Here is a 20,364-nt window from a genome sequence, read left to right as displayed (position 1 = left end):
GGGGGGGGAACAAGTGTTCAGATCAAAGCGAGGAACCAAATTCTGGGGGCCAGCGGGCTGCGAGGGTCCAGGAGCTACACCCCTGAATTTGTTTTTTAATTTGGCTGTATAAATGGCTATCTTACGTGACCTCAGCCCGTTTGCTCTCAAATAATAATGTATAAATCAAGTGAAATTTATATGGGGGGGGGTGTGTGGCGACTGGGGGTGCCCCCTTCTAGATACGCCACTTCGTCTATCGCTCACAGGGAGCGAAGCTAGATTCGTCATACAACAGTCATACGACGTCGTGAGTGACGCAGTGAGTGCCCAGCATTATACTTATTGCTTTCAATTTAGCAGGCAGTTTATTAATAATGTCGGTCAGTCGGTCATTCCATCAGTCGGTTGGTCGGTTGATCTGTCTCATATATAAAGCGACAGCCAGAGAGAAATGCCTCCCCTTCAAAATAGCCCTTCGTTAGAGCAAAATATTAAATATATAGCCATATAAAATATTTATATGATAAAAATGGTGGTGGTTTAGTGGTTATGGCGTTCGCCTTGACATCATTACAGGTTCGATTCATCGTCGGAGATAATTGTCTCATAATATATTTATGGAACAATATTAGTCATTAAGGACTATACTGTGCGATGGCAAACAACAAACAGGCATCAAACAGAAGTCAAACAATGTTACGTGATTTTTCGACGAAATGCAGACTTCATAATAATTTGAAGACGTGATAAATCAAAGCTGGTAACCTCGATTATATGGTCCCTTATATAAGAGTTTATACTATATTCTACATTAGCTGGCGATAGTATTTACATTAGCTATGAGGCAATTTTCGTTACTGCATTAGCTGTTGAGCGTTCTACGATAGCTGGGGTGGATTTTCTTTTAATACATAAGCTGTTGGTGTTTCTACATTAGCGGGGAGTTTTACTTTATAAGCTGTGTAGTGTGCTACATTAACAGTTTTTACTACATTAGCTGTTGTTTTCTACATTAGCAGTTGTAACAAGACACCGTAAAAGTTTAACTTACACCCTCTTATATTTTTACTAAGGTAAGCATTAAACTGGTAAGCATCTTAGACTAATTTGAACAAAAAATACAGTAATCATCCTTGAAACCCTGTCAGCCTGTAAAACTTTCTTTAAAAAAATTGATTGTGGAATATCCTTAATATGGTCATGATGACATCACATCATGGACAACTTACAGTTCTATGCGCATCATATTATCATCATATTTATTTGTTGTGTGCTGACAAAGATTAATGTAAAAATACTGTACATGATTTGCAATAGAAATGGAGATATATTGCAATCTATATCCTATAAAGACGCAAAACATTCCATTTTCTGTTACAGCACTAATTTTTCTAATTAGAAGTGGAAGCCTAGACTGAATATAGCATAGGATGGCCTAGGGTTGTATGTATATGCCTACAGCGACACTGAAAACATAAGTACTATGTTACTATGTTATTGGGCGGAACGGTCAAACGCCCCAGGCCTATAATGGCTAGTCCACACAATGACTAAGCCACACTGAAAACTAGGACATAATTTAAGACAGTATTTCATATTTATAATCATGTAATCCATAAAGATGTTAAATATAGGTGCAAACAAGTTTAGCTAATCTTTCGATATATTACCTGTCCGTGACTAATAATTCATGAATATTACAGAAATGTGTATTTTAATAGTTGGTGTCAGCAACATTACATAGCTTTAACAGCAATAACATAGCAGATCGAGATGAATTGCTAAGTGGAAAAAAGGATAAGCCTTTATCTGGTGATTAATCTCCTAGGTTTTCACACCTATACATAAGCAATCCTTGACTGATACATATTTATTTTATATTGTTATGGCATAAATTATATAGTGGGCTACGAATAATATTGTATTTTATGGCTTTGAACATTTGCACGCTTTCCCGTTAAAAATGGCCAAGTACTTACGAAGATATCATATTATTCATTGTTTTTGGTAAGGTTTCTGCTGATAGCCATTCAAGCAAGGCATTACTTATCAGTCAGTGAAACGTGGCACGACGGAATAGAAACGCATTCATGTAGTGGTACCATACGAGGCTTAAGAGAGATAGGCATTTTTACACAGTTCTGAAGCAGTTTTGAAAGTTAATTAGCTGTAGATACATAAAAAAAAAAATGGGTTTAGTGATTGTAATTTAATCATCCAAGTACAGGTACTCAGTGCTACAAACAACAACTGCAATAATTTTCAAATGTAATTATTGTCCCAATATATTGAGATCATTCATGTTAATAATAATATGCAGAAATTTATAACGCGCCAATTCAAAAAACATTATAAAAGGCGCAGTGAACAATTAACCCAATTAAAGCGAATTTGTAAACAAAAAAGTTTTCAAATTAGTTTTTAATGAGTTTAAATTTGAAGGTTGTCGAACAGAAAGAGGTAATAGATTTCAAAGATAAGGTGCCTGAACAGAAAAAGAGCGTTGTCCATTATGTTTTTAGCTTTTTCCTTTTTAAAGGGGCTTGAAAAAGAAATTTATCGGAAGAACGAAGTGTACAAGTTAGTGAGTATGGCGTAAGAAAATGTAGCAAATATGATGGTTGTTTAAAAAAGAGTGCTTTAAAAACAAGCAAAAGAATCTTGAATATTATCCGTAAATAAGTTGAATAATAATCTAATGAATTTGTAATAATCTCCTAATTAGATGTACAGTATACGTAAAAAAATACTTTTAGTTTTTGTTTTTTCACAATGGATTTGCTGTTTTGTGTTTGCCACAATTTAAGATCAATGAATTTTAATAACACATTCTAATACAAAAAAAATCAATTAAACATTTACTGTATATAAACCATAATTTTAGGAGTATTTTCCCCTCATTTCACAATGTATGTATTATATGTATTATATTTAATAGTGCAGCAAGAACACCTTTTTGTTTATTATTTATTTTTTGTTTTATGCTAGTTTCCATCATATGTATTCATTCCAGCATTTGTATTCATGATTGTTAATGCATGCCCAATGTCTTCAGAGTAATTTGGCATGTCAAGTTATGTAGCTGAATCGTATATTTAATATCAGTTACAATATGTAAATAGTTTATTGTATAAACCATTATACAATGCATTTTTATCTTTTTTTCACGCTCGAATCCCAAACACATTGAATTAGAGAAGATAGGCTATGAAACTTTGATGAGAGCATTGCTTAGGCCTACTTAATTTAATTTTGCGTAAAATAAAAATGGTTCTGGTTCGAGCTTCCGTTTTCGTATCCAGTTTTCCATTTTTAAATATAAAGAATAGCACTACCACCACCACCATTTTTATATAAATCATCCTATCTAGCAATTATTTACTATTCAAATAAAATATACATTAATTCGACTGACAATTTGACAGCAAATTTACAAAAGAAACAATTTAAATTTTCCCAACATTTATTTCATTTATTTATCTTAAGATAAAAATAAAAACAGACAATACAAAATCAAGCAAGACTACAATAGTCAGGTGCCAGCAGCTTAAAGGCAAAAAAAATAAAAATACTGTAAAACTCCGGAGAGTCAGCTACCTGCCTCTCTTCTGAGATTATCTCGACATCTCAACATTGGAAACATGTCTTGTGCAGATACCAAAAGTTACACGAAATTGTTCAAGCGAAACTCTCAGCAAAATTAGATACCGGTATAAAGAATTGTGGGGTAGGAAAAAAGTCTTGAAAAGGTAAATAAAACCATTCATACGTTAACTCGGACATAGAGGTGTGAGCTGAATCACTCGTGCGGAACTCTGCTATCCAAAGTTGTAGGCTCATTGTGTGTACTCTAGCGTGTACCTAAATACAATGGTGGGGGAAAAACTAAAAGATGTAACAGCAGTATGTTCTACTAGCCTAAATGTTGTACTCGGTGAAATGGGTTATACCTAGTCGATATGAGGTGCTAGTTAACGTATAATAATTGTTTTGGAAGAAAAATATTGGAATTATGTCTCTAAATAGAAATTCATATGCACCAGCTGAATAATATAGTACAATTGTTTATCAGTGAGATTAATCCGCTGAATAAACAATTTTAATTACTTTTGCAAATATAGAGATGTGGGAGCAGCTTAGCTCAGTCGGCTAATCTGGTGGTTGCCACTGTGTGTAAGCTGAACCGTGGAGATCTCTAGGTCCCCGGTTCAATTCACATCGCTGCCTCTCCTTGTGTTTCAGCTGGTTGGCTGAAATACAAGTTACAATACCGCACCGTCTTTGGGATGAGACGTTTAAGCCGCTGGTCCCGTGTGCATTTATGGCCCATGTGCACGTTAAAGAACACAGTACACTCTTCGGAAAAGAGTAATGGGTTGTCTTCCGGTGTACTGCCCAATTACCACCCCAAGGACCCCACTGGAAATAAGTCTTCTTCCAGACTTTCGTGGGCTATCCTTGGTGTTTATCACCAAATAAATCCAATCCAATCCAGTGGGTAACCTGCATCTCTATATACGAATTTTCATGTATCTCAACCTCCTATGATACGAAAATATGTCAATTAGATTGTGTGTACATATACTTTTATTTCCGAACTTGACAAAAAAATACTCTTAATTTTAATTTTATTTTTTATTATAGAATATATATGTGCTTATAAATTATGTGTAAACTGTACTAAGGATTTAATGTGTTTCTTCAATTCAGGCATTTTACATAGTGTCGAGACCCGGCTAGGCCTAGCCCTGTACAGCTGAGGGTAGGGTGGCCAAATTACTAGCCTATTGTAGCCTTATGTACGCATACCATGCAAACATTTAAACTGCGTAATGTGTCTTTATGTATCTTACCTTACATAAGGAAATTGGTAAAGTAAAAGTTTTAACATTTATTTATTTTTTTTTATATAATTACGTCCGTACCGTCACGAAAATATCCGCTTGTTTTGTATGTAGAAGATGCCCGCTTGCTTCAATTAATGCTCGAAATGCAAAAACCACCGGTTTGCCTTCTTGTAAGCATGCTACTCCACTCTTGGATGCATCTCATGTCAATGTAACTTCTTTTTGTACATCACAATAGTTAATGTCGTTGCAGTTGCTATGCTGTTCTTAATTTCTTAAAAAGCTGTCGGTTGGTGTTTGAACCACTGCCATTCATGATCTTTCCTCAATAAATCATTGAGAGAATTTACTTTCTCACTCCAGTGAGGTACTTTACAATTCCCAAAAATCTTGCAGGTCACTTGTGATGGATGTTCCCTGTATTTTAGTGATTGCCTTCACTTTTGCAGGGTCTGGATGTAATCTGCCATTTGATCGTATCTGTTCTTTTCAAGAACATTCTTAAGACCTGCATTATGTAATTCCTCTGTACTACCAGCTACTAGTATATTATCCATGATTACTTCACAAGGTAAATGATCGATAGCTTATTGATAAACTTCGATGACTCTTCATCCAACTCTATATGATAAAAAGCGCTCTTGGCAACCAATAATGTGAAGTACCTTGCTTTTGCATATTCTGTATAATTTTTTCAATTGTACGCATTGGATAATGCGATCACGTTAATGCACAGTTTAGATCTCCAGGATCTAAACATATTCTCAAATCTCGGGTATTCTTCTTTGTGGTAATGACCATAGCTGAGACCCAACCTGTTGGATCAGTGACCTGAGTAATATTATTTCTTCTGATACCATTTCTTCTAGCTTTGATTTCATTTTATTATTATTATTATTATTATTATTATTATTATTATTATTATTATTATTATTGCTATTGGTACTGGTCTTACAGGCCTGACTACAAGTTTTATTTCAGGATCTAGTGTTGTTTTATATATTACTGGCAATTTGCCGACCTTGTCATCGAATAAGTTTTCATATTCTTTCAGTATACCTTCAGGTTCTGTTTTAGTAAATGCTAGTTCAAATACCTCTGTGCTGAATGAAATCAAGTCTAAACGCAGACTATCTTTCAAGCCCATAAATGTTGATACTTCTTTGTCTACAACTTGGAATTCCATATCAAATTTCCTATCTGACTGCTCAAAAATTAATGTTGCACTTCCCAAAGATCTAATGACTTGGCCTCCAAATCCAACAAACCTAACTTGTTTTTATAAATCAAGGCATTCTTCTTTATTGAGGTATTTCAATGTTGTTTTACTCATCACTTAATATTAACACTTGTATCAACTTTTAATCTTGTTTTTTTCTTATCAATCATCAGATCAGTGTGGTGTCTTCATTCCCTTCTGTATGTACCTATTCAATATCGAAGTTTTCTAACTCTTCCTCCACCTTGTCAATTCCATTCACCGGTCTTGGGCATGGACAATTTACACCAGGGGATGAACAGACTGATGCAACATGATTCCAATTGTTACATTTATTACATTGTTTCCCATATGCTGGGCATGTGTTCCCAACACTTTTATGTTTGTATCCAAACTTTTGACATTGCTAAAAACTGTTCTTTTTTTTCGCACTGTAAGCATAAATTTTGTTTGTTTTCTACTGACAGCATTTTCGTGTCCTTTATAATTTCCCTTTTTAAAATGTGGTCTTCCTGTTATATAATCTATTGTTTCTTTCGCCTCTGGTTTAATTAGTTTAGCGTCAACCTCAGACAGCTTATGAATTTGACAAATCTGTTATTGTGTTGGCCAGTGTTAATTCACTTTCTCTAAACAATATTTTGGTGAAATTTTCTTTCCTGATGCCTATTACTAGCCAGTAACTGGTTTTAAAAATTTCTATGCTCACAAAGTTCTACTGTTTCTCACATTAGACATGAATGTCTAAAATGACTCTCCCTCTTGTTGTATTCTTGAATTAAATCAGTATCTTTCCAGAATGATGTTTGTGCGATGACTGCACAACTCTCTAAATATTCGCTTCAAGATTCTGGGTCGTTTGGTGATTCTGTCCGGAGCTTAACTAGTCCATCAGGGTTTGGTCTCGCACCTAGGTATAATAATTTTTGCATCCAGAGCGTCAGCCATCCTGAATGCGACGGTCAGCCTAGATTTTCAATGGTCATTTATTCTGCAAGTACTTGCGTACTCATGTACGTTTCTTTATTTTACTGCTGGTAGTCATGATGTACAATGTACTTCTTCATCAAAAAATTTTCACCTATAAGTTATGATGAAATTTTAAAATTACTTAATTCTTCCTCAAACTCAACATTTTCTTTAGATCCATTACCACCTCATCTTCTAAAGGCATGTTTGGGTGTACTTGCTCCATTTATCATGACGATTATTAACAAATCTTTGTCTTCTGTTATTTTTCCTCAGTCCTATAAATTTGCCTCTGTTAGACCTTTAATCAATAAGGCTAATCTGGACAAAGATACTCTTAGCAATTTCCGTCCTATATCAAATCTACCTTTTATTTCAAAATGTATTGAAAAATGTGATGTTTCACTAATTAATACTTACATAAATGAAAATAACCTTGGTGAAGTAAACCAGTCTGCATAATAAACCTGCTCATAGTACTGAAACAGCCATTAATAAATTGACAAATGATATTCTCTATTTTGTAGATTTAGGTGACTCGTACCTGTGCTTTTAGACCTATTAGCAGCTTTCGACACAATCAACCACTCCATTCTTCTTAACCGCTTGTCTATTCAATATGGCTTCACTGATATTGTTCTCACTTGGTTCTCGTCATACCTTGGCTCTCGCCAACAGTACGTAGACATTCTCGCCTCTGTTTCCTCTCTTAAAATGTTACAGTGTGGTGTTCCACAAGGGTCCGTTTATACTTTCATATGTAAGCATCATCAACACAATTCAAAGTTGCATATCTAACATTGGAACCTGGCTCTCTCAAACCATGCTTAGATTAATCCTTTTAAAAACTAAATTTATTGTTTTAATTTCACGATTTATTATCCCAAGACCAACCTTCTCCGCTTTGATTTTCGGGTCAATTGAAATTAAACCATCCTCATCTGTTAGGAACTTAGGCTTGTTATAGATGAGTTTCTTTCTTTTAATCAGCATATCAATAGATACTTATGTATGTATGTAGTATGTATATCAATAAATACTTAAATTCTAAATCTTCTGAAACACTTGCATTTATTTCTTCAAAACGTGATCACTTAATTCTCTATTCGTTGGCTTACCTTTTTTTTTTTCTATCAACCGGTTACAGAGAATTCAAAATTCTGCTGCCCGAGTGTGCTCTCTCACCAAGAGACGTTTACATATTACACCCATCATTCGAAATCTACATTGGCTACCTCTCCGACAACGTTTTAAGGTTCTTATCATTTGTTTTAAGGTTCTTCAATCTAAACAACCCTCTTATCTTTTTCGCCTTCTTAATTTATAGGTCCCAAACCGAGGACTCCGCTCTGTAAACAAAAATCTCGTAATCCCAAAATATAAAACAAAAACATACGGCAAAAGAACATTCGCCTAATGCTGCTTCATCGCTGTGGAATGAATGTCACTCTATATTAAACTGTCTCCCACCATTGATTTATTTAAGTTAAAACTGAAATGCCATCTTTTTAACTCTATTTAGACCATCCCCCATTCGCATTTAAAACCTTTCTCTAGTTGTTCTAGTTGTTCAACACATTGTAAGTTTATTTATTACAATCCCAGTGTCATGTCTTCTGGCTCGAGTGCCCTCTATGTTCTAGTATACATTTACATATATATTTATATATATATATATATACTGTAACACTAGTTGCAGCAAACTAATAATTGTAAATAATATAAGTGTCATAATGAGCATTTTGATTTTTTTTAAAATTAGTATTAGCTTAACTTTGATAACAATTTTAATAAAATTGCTTATCCTATAGTTTTACAGTAAAACAGGCGTATATTTGAATGTTAAAAGTATAAATTGATTCGAAATTAGCATTTAAAAAATAATATACTACCTTAGACATCTTTGACCTGAAATTAAACTGGAAGGCTACCCTAGGTGGTTTTCTTTACTTTTTGGTTGTCAATATTAAATATCGACACCTATTGACACTTACAGTCAATATATACGTTCAAATCTACACCAAGGTAAATGGAATAAATGAAGATTTCAGCTGCAATTGCAAGTAAATTACAGAGTTTGTTGGTAATTTAGATTGAATACAGAGTAAAGACAAAAAGGAGAAAAAAGTTTTCTTGTTATTTTTCATTCTGTCTGTCAAATTTTAAACCAATCGTACTCGCTAACCATTGGCGTCATAAAGAGGAACAATACAATCACAAAGAGATTAAGAACGCCCCCAAACTCGTGATTTGTGTAACTCTATTGTATATAGTCCATATATATTCTCTTTTCCTTAGACAGCTTGAGGTCATAATATGAGAGTTTAAGTAGGATTGAACAGCGAACGACCACGAACAAGAAGACTAATACCCACTTAAAAATGGTGACAACTATATCCTCTAGTATTCTCGGTGTGTTGCTGTTCATCGGATTATGCTCATTTTCAAGTGCTACTCATTTTAGAGGAGCAATTTTTACATGGAATCCAACTTCACAAGCCAATGAGGTAAAAGTATATTTTCGAAAGGTGTATAATGTATGTGAACAGATTTGTAAACTTTGAATCAGTGTATATGATAGTGTATAGAATACCTAGGTAGATCGATCTCAGATCTAAAGGCAAATCTAATTAGCAGAGACTTTAATTAAAATTGAAAATTATCCCAAAAAAAGAGCACTGGTTATAACGTGTCGATATGTAAAAATATTTCATCATGTGCTGTCATTGTTTAATGGTTCAGCAAGACTATACCACATACAATTTTCAGGTGAAAAAGTATATAAAATGTGTACCAGTTATAACATTTATGTGGTTTGAGCATCACATCCCTGTGAGAACAGAATCAATTTCATTTTATTTTATTTATTAATACATACAGACAATAATATAATATGCTAAAAAAATATCTTGATTAACATGCAAAAATTAAAACTGTCATGAATATTGAAAAACAAAACACATCTCCGGTTTTCACTAGGTAACACATTGGATAATTTTAAATACTAGAGTGCAAAAGAATCGCAAGTGATTTGGTTGGGAATCGAACCCACGACCCCTAGATAGGTAGATTGGTGTCCGAATCACTTCCGATTTATTTCCCGCAAGTATTTGGTAACGTACTGAGTACGTAGTGCGATAATTCAATTCAATTCAAAATAAATTTATTCCAAATCTTTTCAAAGCATATATAAAAAGTACAGATATAAAAAAGGAAATGGAAAGGGCAACCACAAACAAGCAGAGCTTTACAATAGTGGCGCCCGAAAAAAAAGTAATTAAAATACTATTTCAAATTGACAAAGTAATTCAAGGTATACATTTTAATTAAAGCACTTTCATATCATAGATCAAGACAATAATAATAATAAGAAGAAGAAGAAGAAGAAGAAGAAGAAGAAGAATAGCAAAGAAAAGAAAAATAAAATAAAAATAAAATAATAAATAATAAATAATAATAATAATAATAATGATAAAATATAAATAATATGTCGGTCTTTAAAGGCAATTTAAACACTGTAAAATTATATAAACAATTAAATTAAATAGCAGCAATAAAGCAACATATAAATTGCACTTAAACATCATTGACTATTATTGACGAATTTCTCTACAAATAATACAATTGTTCCCGTCCTGGCAGTGGTACTGTTTCATCTTATAATTTTCATGATAAATATTATTCATTTTGTTCTTAAATAGTGAAATATTAGCACATGCTCTTACATTGCTTGATATGTTGTTCCACACCTTAGGCCCTATATACGAGATTCCTTGTCGGCCAACATTTGTGCGTTTTAAGTCGATAACAAGGTTTTGCTTATATCGTGTATTATGATTATGGTACGAGTCAAGTGTACGGAACAACAAATCAAAAGATTCTGGTAGTAAACCCTTATCATATAAAAAACATTAAGTTGGCTACATTTTTTTCGTATAAATCAAATATGTTTAAAGTATTGGTTTTAACAAAAATTTGAGAAGATGGGTGTAGATAATGTACATTACATACGATTCTAAGTGCTTTCTTCTGTAATACATGGATTCTATTTAAGTTTGTCATGCTACCAGAACCCCATATCGTGATCCCATACGTTATAATAGGAAGGACAAGCGACATATAAATAGTAAGCAGTATGTGATATGGTAGCAGAATTTAAGGAGATTCATTGCTCCAATAATTGCAGACACCTTACTAGCAATAACATTTACATGTTGAGAAAAATTAATTTTTTCATCAAGAGTGATACCCAGGATAGATCCCTGGGGAACTCCATACTTTACCAACTTTCTATCAGACTGTATATTATCTAAAGCTACAGATTGTTCTCTTCCACTTAAATAACTACAAAACCATTTAAGTACAAGACCTCTGATGCCACAATAAGGTAGATTTTGTAGAAGAACTTTGTGATCTATCGAATTAAACGCCTTAGATAGGTCGAGAAAGACTCCAACAACAAATAATTGGTTGTCAATTGCCGTTGTTATTTTCTCAATCGTCTGAATGAGGGCGTGATTTGTAGAGTGTCCTTCTCTAAAGCCGTATTGTGTTTCATTCAGGATTTTATACTTATTTAAGAAAGAAACCGTTTGGTCATAGACAATTCGTTCATACATTTTTGACATACATGACAATATAGAAATAGGCCTGTAGTTACTATTATACATATTTAGGTCAATATTATAGTCACCCATAAGATAGGTTGTTTGTTTTCGTTGTTACATTTATGCATGAGCTCGCTCATTTGAGTGTTAAACGTAGGGATATCAGATTTAGGTTGTCTATATATGATACCACAAATAATTGTCCTATTGTCTATATCAAGTTCAATAATAATAATACTCTCAGCAACATGTAATATCTGGGATAAGTCATTTCTTAGTCGATATGATAAATTGGATTTGGTATATAGGGCAACACTACCACCTCCTTTGTTATCCCTATTGTTATATATAGCTGTATAATTATTCAATTGATATAATCCAGTGAGGTGTTTACTAGAGAGCCATGTCTCAGTCAATCCAATTATCGAAAATTCGTATTCGAATCGAGATAAATAATTTGTTAATTTGTCAAATTTTCTTATAATGCTTCTGCAATTTAGAGAAAAGATTGAAAAATAACCGGAGTCGCACAAGTCATCGCAATGTTTGCTTTTGAAATCGTCAATATCCATATAGTTATTTTCGGTATAATTTGGTATAATTATACCGAAGCTGTCATCATCATTATTAAATTATGATAAAACTCAAGGTAGGGCAAAACATCACTCCTATGATATTTTCCTGACGCAAACACACGTCAAAATATCATTTTCAGTACCCGCTGCTACTTGGGGATCGGATTCAGCACTAGTCACTAAGTGCAAGCTTGGTGGTCTAGTGGTTATAACACATAACACGACATGGCTAATCATCCAGCTGGAGGCTTCGGTTTTTACATTTCCACACTACCATACAGGTGACTGGAAGAATGCAAACCCATACAAAAATAATCCATCTGGCAGACATTGTAGCCACCAAATGTAGCAAGTACCCTTTACTAGAGATGCTTGACCTAAGGGCAACATCTTATAATAGTGTCTTTGTTTCAAGTACCATTTCACTGAGCAATGGTTTAGAAACAAACGTCGATATTCATATTTATATTTATATTTAGTTGTTGTTTTCCTCTTTGTTCATTAGTTTAAGATTGACTGCGCCACTTTCTTGTGTGCTTGAGTCATTAGAGCTTTCGTTCTCGTTCGAGAATCAATTTACCGAAAAAATTTCTCTTTCCCCACCAAAACAACCCAGCCAACCATGCACTAAATAGAATCTAGTAGTTGCGTGCGGTCTTCACTGAATGAAGAGAGACAGCTTAAAGTGTCGTGTGTGTTTTCCTTTATTTTAAAACTAGAGAGGGCGGTATGATAATATTAATTATCAACATCCTCATTTTTCTAGATACTGTGAATTATCTTCTGAATAATACAATCCCCACTATATAACTTTAAACTTTAAATGTTCAACCCTAAACAATAACAAAAAAAAACAAGTAAACCAAACTGCTTGGCTTAGTAGATCACCACACCTTTGGGACCCAATTCCTAGATGGAATCACAAAACTTAACTTTTTTTTTAAACAATAATAAACTCGAAAGTGCTGTAGACAGTGTCAGTGATGAGTTTATAGAGTTCATTATAGATGTCCAGTGTTCATAAGTCAAATCTTGGTGGGGGACGTGAAATTCTACCACTGCGTGTGGTTACCATACCAGTAGTAGGTTGTTGCGGGGTGGGTGGTAGTGGTTCAATATCATAGTCAGGGATGGCGTCCGGTTGTGGAATTGTGAGCGTTTGTCGACCAAGTTTGCGTTCTGAGACCAAGACCGTATCCAGTAGAAGGGGGGGGGTGGGGTTGATGGTTCGGGAGAACCCCCTTTTCTAACAAATCCCCCTCTTTTCTGGTGAAATCCCCTCCGAAAAACTTCCAAAATAAGTCCTCCAACCCAACTAATGCACTGCAGCCCACCCAGACATAGACATTTTCAAACATATCTGCATTTATAGCATTATTTAGACCCTTAAAGCACAAAAATCCTCTTGCTTAGGGGGTTTCGCCGATCCCACCGGGGCTTCGACTGTGGACCTCACGCCCAGAAAACTCCCTCTTGGAAGAACCTGGCTACGGGCCTGGAGACTGGTAATATGTGTCTGCGTTTGCACCGGTAGTTACTTCCTTCAACATTTACTATGTATGAACGCGGATAGTTGCTGCGCTGCACAACTGTACCAAGTTGATTGTATCCAGAGGCTGTTTGAACACGAATGGTTTGTCATTCGTGCTGGAATGGCGTGCATAGGTTTATAGGTTTCTTCAATATTGTAATAAGCGGTTTGTGGTCCGTTTCGACAGTGACTGGTTGACCATATATAGTCTCTAAATGTGTTTCAGGCAAAAACAACAGCAAGAAGTTCTTTTTCGATCTGGCTGTATCGCTGCTCTGCTGTCGACATTGTTCTCGATGCATAGGCAATGGGGCCATTTTCAGGCACAACCTAGATCAAATGTGGAAGCGACGTAAGTCAGCGTCACTGGTTTGCGTATATCAAAATATCGAAGAGTTGGGGCGGCAGCGATCATTTGCTTGATTTGTGTATATGCGTGTTCGTGCTGGTCATGCCAATGCCATGCGATTTCTTTCTTTGTTAACTCTCTGAGCGGCGTCACTATGTCGCTTAGGCCTGGTATGTATTTAGCTAGATAGTTAACCATTCCGAGGAAACGCTGGATTGCTGTTATGTCGGTGGGTGTAGGCATGTTGATGATTGCTTTATGCCATCTTTCGAGAAGATATGACCTAAGTATGTTACTTCGCTTACGCGGAATTTACAATTTGATAGATTGAGCTTTAAGTTTACTTCACGTGCTCTCTGAAGTATTTGCTCCAGGTTGGTATCATGCTCCGCCTGCGTTTTACCATAAACCATTATGTCGTCAACAGCTATGAAACAAGGAAGATTAGCAATTAGGTTTTCAATTGTATGCTGAAAGACTTCCGATCCAGAGTTTATACCGTAAGGCATACGAAGAAACCTGTACCGACCAACAATGGTGTTGAAAGTCGTTAATCTTGAGGATGATTCATCTAGAGGCACCTGCTAAAATGAGGATTTGGCATCTAGCGTTGAAAAGACAGTAGCACAGTTGAGTTCGGCTGCAATCTGCTGGACTGTTCGCATAGGATAGTGTGGACGCTGTATAGCACGGTTAAGATCACGCGGATCTATACATAAACGGATATCGTTGGATTGTTTTTTTGTATGTGGCCACCATAGATGAAACCCATGTTGGTTCGGTAGTTGGTGCAATGATACCTTGGTCTGTCATGTGTTTGAGTTCTTGTATGATTTTCGCTTTCATGGCAAAGGGAACTTTTCTGGGATGACGTACAACAGGATCAATAAGATTGTCAATGGTGATATGATAGGTTGTAGGCAGTTTGCCTACCGTTGTGTTATCAAAGAAGTCACTGTAGCTTGTCACAATGTTCTGTACAAACGGACCATCAGTGAGTTCATGGACGTCGGTGCTAAACGTTTATAGATTGAATGATAAACAGTCTTGGAGACCGAGGATGATAGATGTGTGCTTGTCGACAACTCTAAATTTGATTTTACGTTGTTACCAGCAGTAGTGCAAAGTAGCTCAACACTTCTTGGACTGCGCAGTTTAGTCCCACTAAAGCATGCTAATGTAGCTGTGACAGTGTTGTCAATGTTTGCATGCGGTTCAACTTCATGCAGTACCCGGAGAGGCATTACGTTGCACTTTACCCCAGTGTCAAGTTTGAATTTTGTCAATAAGTTGTCTATGTATGCGTCTACTCTTACTTCGTTATTTGTGTAGAGTGTACCACCAATCTCAGTTATATGGAATTCAGAATCACAAGTTTCACTGACCTGACTGCCATCGTGTATGGTGTGAACTTGGGTAGCAAACCGGGCTGACCTACATAATTTTGAAAAATGATTAAATTTCTGACAGTTATAACACTGCTTGCCGTATGCTGGGCACTGTCTTGGTTGGCGAAAAAATCTACAATTTCCGCAGGTACGCTGTGTTGGGGCTGGTTGGCGGGGTCCCGGTTGGCGGGCTTCATGTTGGGATGTATTCGAATTTGGTTGTTTACTAATGTTATTCGGCCTATATTTTATAGCATCAACTTGCTGGTGCTGTTGTTGGTTCGTTTGTGCTAGGCCTATGCGTGCGGTGTGCTCTTCAGCTTATTCCATAGCATGAGCAAGTTGTACAGCAGAATCCAGTGTTAAGGAATCGTCTTTCGCTAACAGGGCTTTTTGAATCGGTACGTGATTTATTCCACATATCAACCTGTCACGTAACATCTCATTCAAAGATTGACCATATTCACAAAATTTTGCGAGTGACTGGAGGGAGGCCAAGTAAGATGAAACGGTTTCGCCACTTAGTCTGCTCCTGGAATTATAGTCAAATCTAGCCATTTAGCCGGTTGGAAGTGAGCCTTAAGTACTTTAATGATATTGTCAAAAGATTCCTCACTTGGTTTCTTTGGAGCAACAATCGATTCGATGAGCCTGAATGTAGATGGACCAACAACGGTATTGAAAATAGCACGTTTCTTGTCCGCATCCTCGATGTCGTTCACCTCAAAGTATTTGTCTAATCGTAGAACATAGTCTCAAACCGCTCTGTTTCGGAACAGAACTCGCCTATCTTACCATACGTGGGTATTTCGGCAATATTCTGACACCATGTAAATAGACTGAATAAAGAGAGACAGCTTAAAGTGTCGTGTGTGTTTTCCTTTATTGTCACAGCTTCACTTCCGTACAACAACAACAACCAATATGGACGACATGGAGTAGTAAACTAGAGAGGGCGGCATGATAATATTAACTATCAACAATCCCAACCAACCGTTGATTATGTGACTGGAACTCGGGCTTCCAGGGTTCCGCCACTGACCCCAGTGGCCCTGGCGCCCCCTCCCACTCAACTGGTGTAGTCATGCATTTCAAATCTCTCAGGTTGGTAACTATGGAACGCTGTTTCGGCAATGACGTCTATCTGTCGTTGAAAGGGGTGGGTAGGAATGAACGAATTGCAAAATGAGGAAGCAATTGGGCCGGAGGCCTAAGCCTTGGCTGGGGGCCAGAGGGCCGCCCAGGGCCCCAGAGGGCCGCCCAGGGCCCCCGGTGTGAGGGTGAACAACATTCATAAGTTCGATTTATTATCTACAGATTAGCTTGTGACGTAGGCCTATTCGAACCATCAAAAACAATATTATCAATAAGTTAAACCTAACAGTCACTCCAATTTATTTTTTTTGCATGTACAGTACTTTTGAAATAAATCATGGGGTTTTTTCCGTTTTCTCCTCTTTTCGAATTTCACTTTTGTGCAAGCAGTATTGCGACTACACAATTGTGAGTGGAAATTGTGTAGTCTGTTAATTTCAAAATGTTTCATGATATGGTCACTACCGACAACATTAACTTTCCAGCATCGATTTTAATATTAACACTTTCATCATTAGCTTTAATTTTAGTTTAGCATACCAATCGTTTTCTTTATCATCAACCACATTTACATAAATCTCACCCAGAAAATCCGAATCCTCAGATGAATTATCAATATAGTATCCAACCTCATTGAACTTTAGCTGATTTATTAAAAAAAATGTTTTTGGTGTAAACCTTTTTTTGTGGTTATACACCTGTTGTATGTTGGGCTGTTTTACCACTACTTAGGTTTACTAAGATGATGTACTGGATGCAGGACTAAATTCCTCTATATCCAGTTCCAAAATGGTTAATTCTGGATTTTCGTATTTTCGCTTTGTATTCAAACTTCATGGTCGATTCTTCCAAAATGTGTCCAATCCACTTTAAAATGAATAGAGAGAGGTTGCTGTCACGACTTCGTTTGGAAGAGCTTTCCAAAAACTTGCAAATCGATGCATCATCGCTCATTTAATAATTTAAGTGAAGGAACACGAGCTCTATCAAAATGACTTAGTTGCAAAAAACTAGATACTGAATTATATTATTTATTATTTAAGAGTTTGTAGGCTTCGATCATATCGCCTCTGTATATTCTATATGCAAGTGTAGGTAAACGTAGAGTACGGAGTCTATCAGGATAGCTCAAGCCCTTGAGTTTAGGAATATGGCTTGCAGCCTTACGTTGGACACTCTCAATGAGATCTATAATGGTTTTCTAAATGAGTACACCAAACCGCAAAACACTAAACTCAAGATGCGGTCTACGAAATTCTTAAATAATGACAAAAATACATCGACTTCCATATAAGTGAAAACATTCCTATTAAGTCCCATTAGTCTTTTGGCTTTGTTAGCCTTTTTTACGAATGTAAGCTTCAAATGATAATTTACAGTCAATAGTGACACCTAAATCTTTTTTCAGATAGGCCTACCACATGCTCTAAATATTGGGTACTATTGGGATCTAAAGCATAATCATATTGTACATAGATTGCATTTCTCCTTCTGAATGGTAATATTTTACTTTTTTGACTAATAAATTCGAGCTGCCAGGTCAATGACCATTCATGCAGTTTCTCTAAATCATACTGCAAATCAATGACCATTTACTGTTACGTTTTACTCCACCAATAACTCCATAACTCTCACGTTTACCAATCTATATGAAATTTTATCAAAAGCTTTGGCAAAATCTGTATAAACTGTACACTTTTCCACCTTGATCTAAAGTCTCAGCTCATCGATCAATAGATTTCAACAACTGGAGTGGCGAGCGGAACGTCCAGGTATAAAGCCAAATTGTTTATCTGATAATAGGTTATGTTTTAAATGATCCATCAAACTATCTCTAATGATAGATTCAAGAATTTTGCAAATTATAGATGTGAGGATGACAGGCCGATAACTCTTGGGAACTGCTTTGTTTGCCCTTTTTAAAAATAGCTGTGATAATTTTCAGTTTCCATTGCTCGGGTCGTATCCCTAATTTTAAAGAAGAATTAAAGACCACACAAAGAGGCTCTGCTAAAGCACTAGCTAATTCAAATAAAACCCTTGGTTGATAACTATCACTACAGTCGCATTAGAAATATCGAACTTCCGAAGTTTTTCACAAACGATGTCAGATGTGATTTCTATATCAAATTTCACTGTTCCCTGGGGTAACCTAGGAATAAAATCTTCATTATCTTGTAGAAACATTACTCAAGCATGATTCTAGGGCTTCGACCTTATCAACATCAGTTTTCGAATAAATTAGATTATGCAGGTCATTATTAATTTTCTTGAGTCAAGGATACCATTTTTAGCTTAATCTTCGAGTTCGTATACCTTTTTGTGTTTAGATTTTTTAATTATTTATGACATTTCCTATTAAGAGACCTAACCTGATTACGAAGCTTACGGTATTTATCTACGTTTTCTTTGTTTATATCTCTGCCAAAACCTATGCTCATATTTCAAAACCGTTTCGCATTGTGCGGGACGTCTCGCATTTTAAAGTAATTTTGGATGAAACATGCATTTTGCATAAACACTGCGTGTCATAAATTTGTCTAGAAATACTTCTAAAATAACTCTCTATTCCATGTAGGGCCTATTAGTGCAAATTATTTGCAAATAGATTTCATTTCCTTTGGAACTGATCCTCCCCATTATCTACATTTTTTGTAATATTAACTTTAACGATCTCTCCCCTTCTTATAACTAATCTTCAAGGGTCCTAAGTCTCTGAACTCGCGGGAGTCTCCTGGAAATAAGCACGGCCTCCCACACTCCCGCAAGCAAGCAAGATTCTCCCGGAAATTAACCCATACCCGCAAATTCATAATAGTTGCATGTGTTAAGTGTGTTCTTGAGTCAAGCTGTCGGTTTGTCATATATACTAGAGCTAATCTACATTATTCTATATCATTTATTTTACTTATGTGCATGTCAATGCCTATTTATATTGTGTTTATTTCATAAAAGTTTTTTTCACAACTATGACACATTTCTGAGCCAAAATGTACCAAACGTCTGCATAAAGTGGCAAGTTTAAATATCTGTAGTTTGAATGTCAGGGGTGTAAGAGATAAATTTAAACGGCCTACATTATTTAATTGGTTAAGAGATAGACAAGCCTCTGTAGGCCTAATATTGCTACAAGAGACACACTGTACTCGTGAACTCGAAAACAAATGGTGTAACGACAGCGCTATAAACACCTAGGGTGGCCAGACGTTAATGGAGAAACCAAAATCATGGAAAGTGCGGAGTAGCAATTTTTTTAAATCCTCACTGTCACTAGAAATTCAAAAATAAATAAACATAGACAAGGTAGGCTAATAATTGTAGACATAACAATAAATGAAAACAGAATTACTATTGCAAATGTATATGGACAGAATGAGGATTTCTTTTTTACTTTCAATTTTTTAATTTTTGATGACCTAGACTATCGTCTGGCATTGTTCAGTGATTATTATATTATCATAGGGGGAGATTTTCATAAATATTAGATGAAAAAATTGATAAGAAAATGGTAAAGACCAAATACATAAAAAATGTAAAATGTCAATTAAAAAAATGAAAAAAATAATATAAATTAATTGATTGACTCAATCCAAAACAAAGAAATTTTCACTTGTCACTCAAATCACTTTCCACTAATATTTTGCAGACTAGATTTTTTTTTAAATATCTGACACTCTTTGGCAAGAAATAAAAGCTTGCTCCATTTCACATGGTTTTAAAATACACCATTCATTAATAACTCTACAAATTACAGGTATATTAAAAGAAAAATGTAGGGCTTTCTTGAAGTTTAATACCAAAT

At 35.5% G+C, this 20,364-nt stretch overlaps 1 protein-coding gene across 1 annotated transcript in view; it reads left to right on the top strand.

The window, feature by feature from the left end:
• Positions 1-9,315: 9,315 nt before the first annotated feature.
• The window catches only part of LOC117106096 (integrin beta-like protein C), a 73,603-nt gene continuing 62,554 nt past the window's right edge, over positions 9,316-20,364 (top strand). The window contains exon 1 of the mRNA XM_033247433.1: positions 9,316-9,524. Within this exon, the coding sequence (XP_033103324.1) occupies positions 9,399-9,524 (126 nt within the window). The 5' untranslated portion in view covers positions 9,316-9,398. The remainder of the gene's footprint in view (positions 9,525-20,364) is intronic.

The sequence above is a fragment of the Anneissia japonica genome, unplaced genomic scaffold (assembly GCF_011630105.1).
Source record: "Anneissia japonica isolate Jap-2015-1 unplaced genomic scaffold, ASM1163010v1 scaffold287879_len466271_cov187, whole genome shotgun sequence".
NCBI lineage: Eukaryota > Metazoa > Echinodermata > Crinoidea > Comatulida > Comatulidae > Anneissia > Anneissia japonica.
Note: the sequence above shows the minus strand (reverse complement) of the source record. Positions and strands in the feature narration are given on the sequence as shown.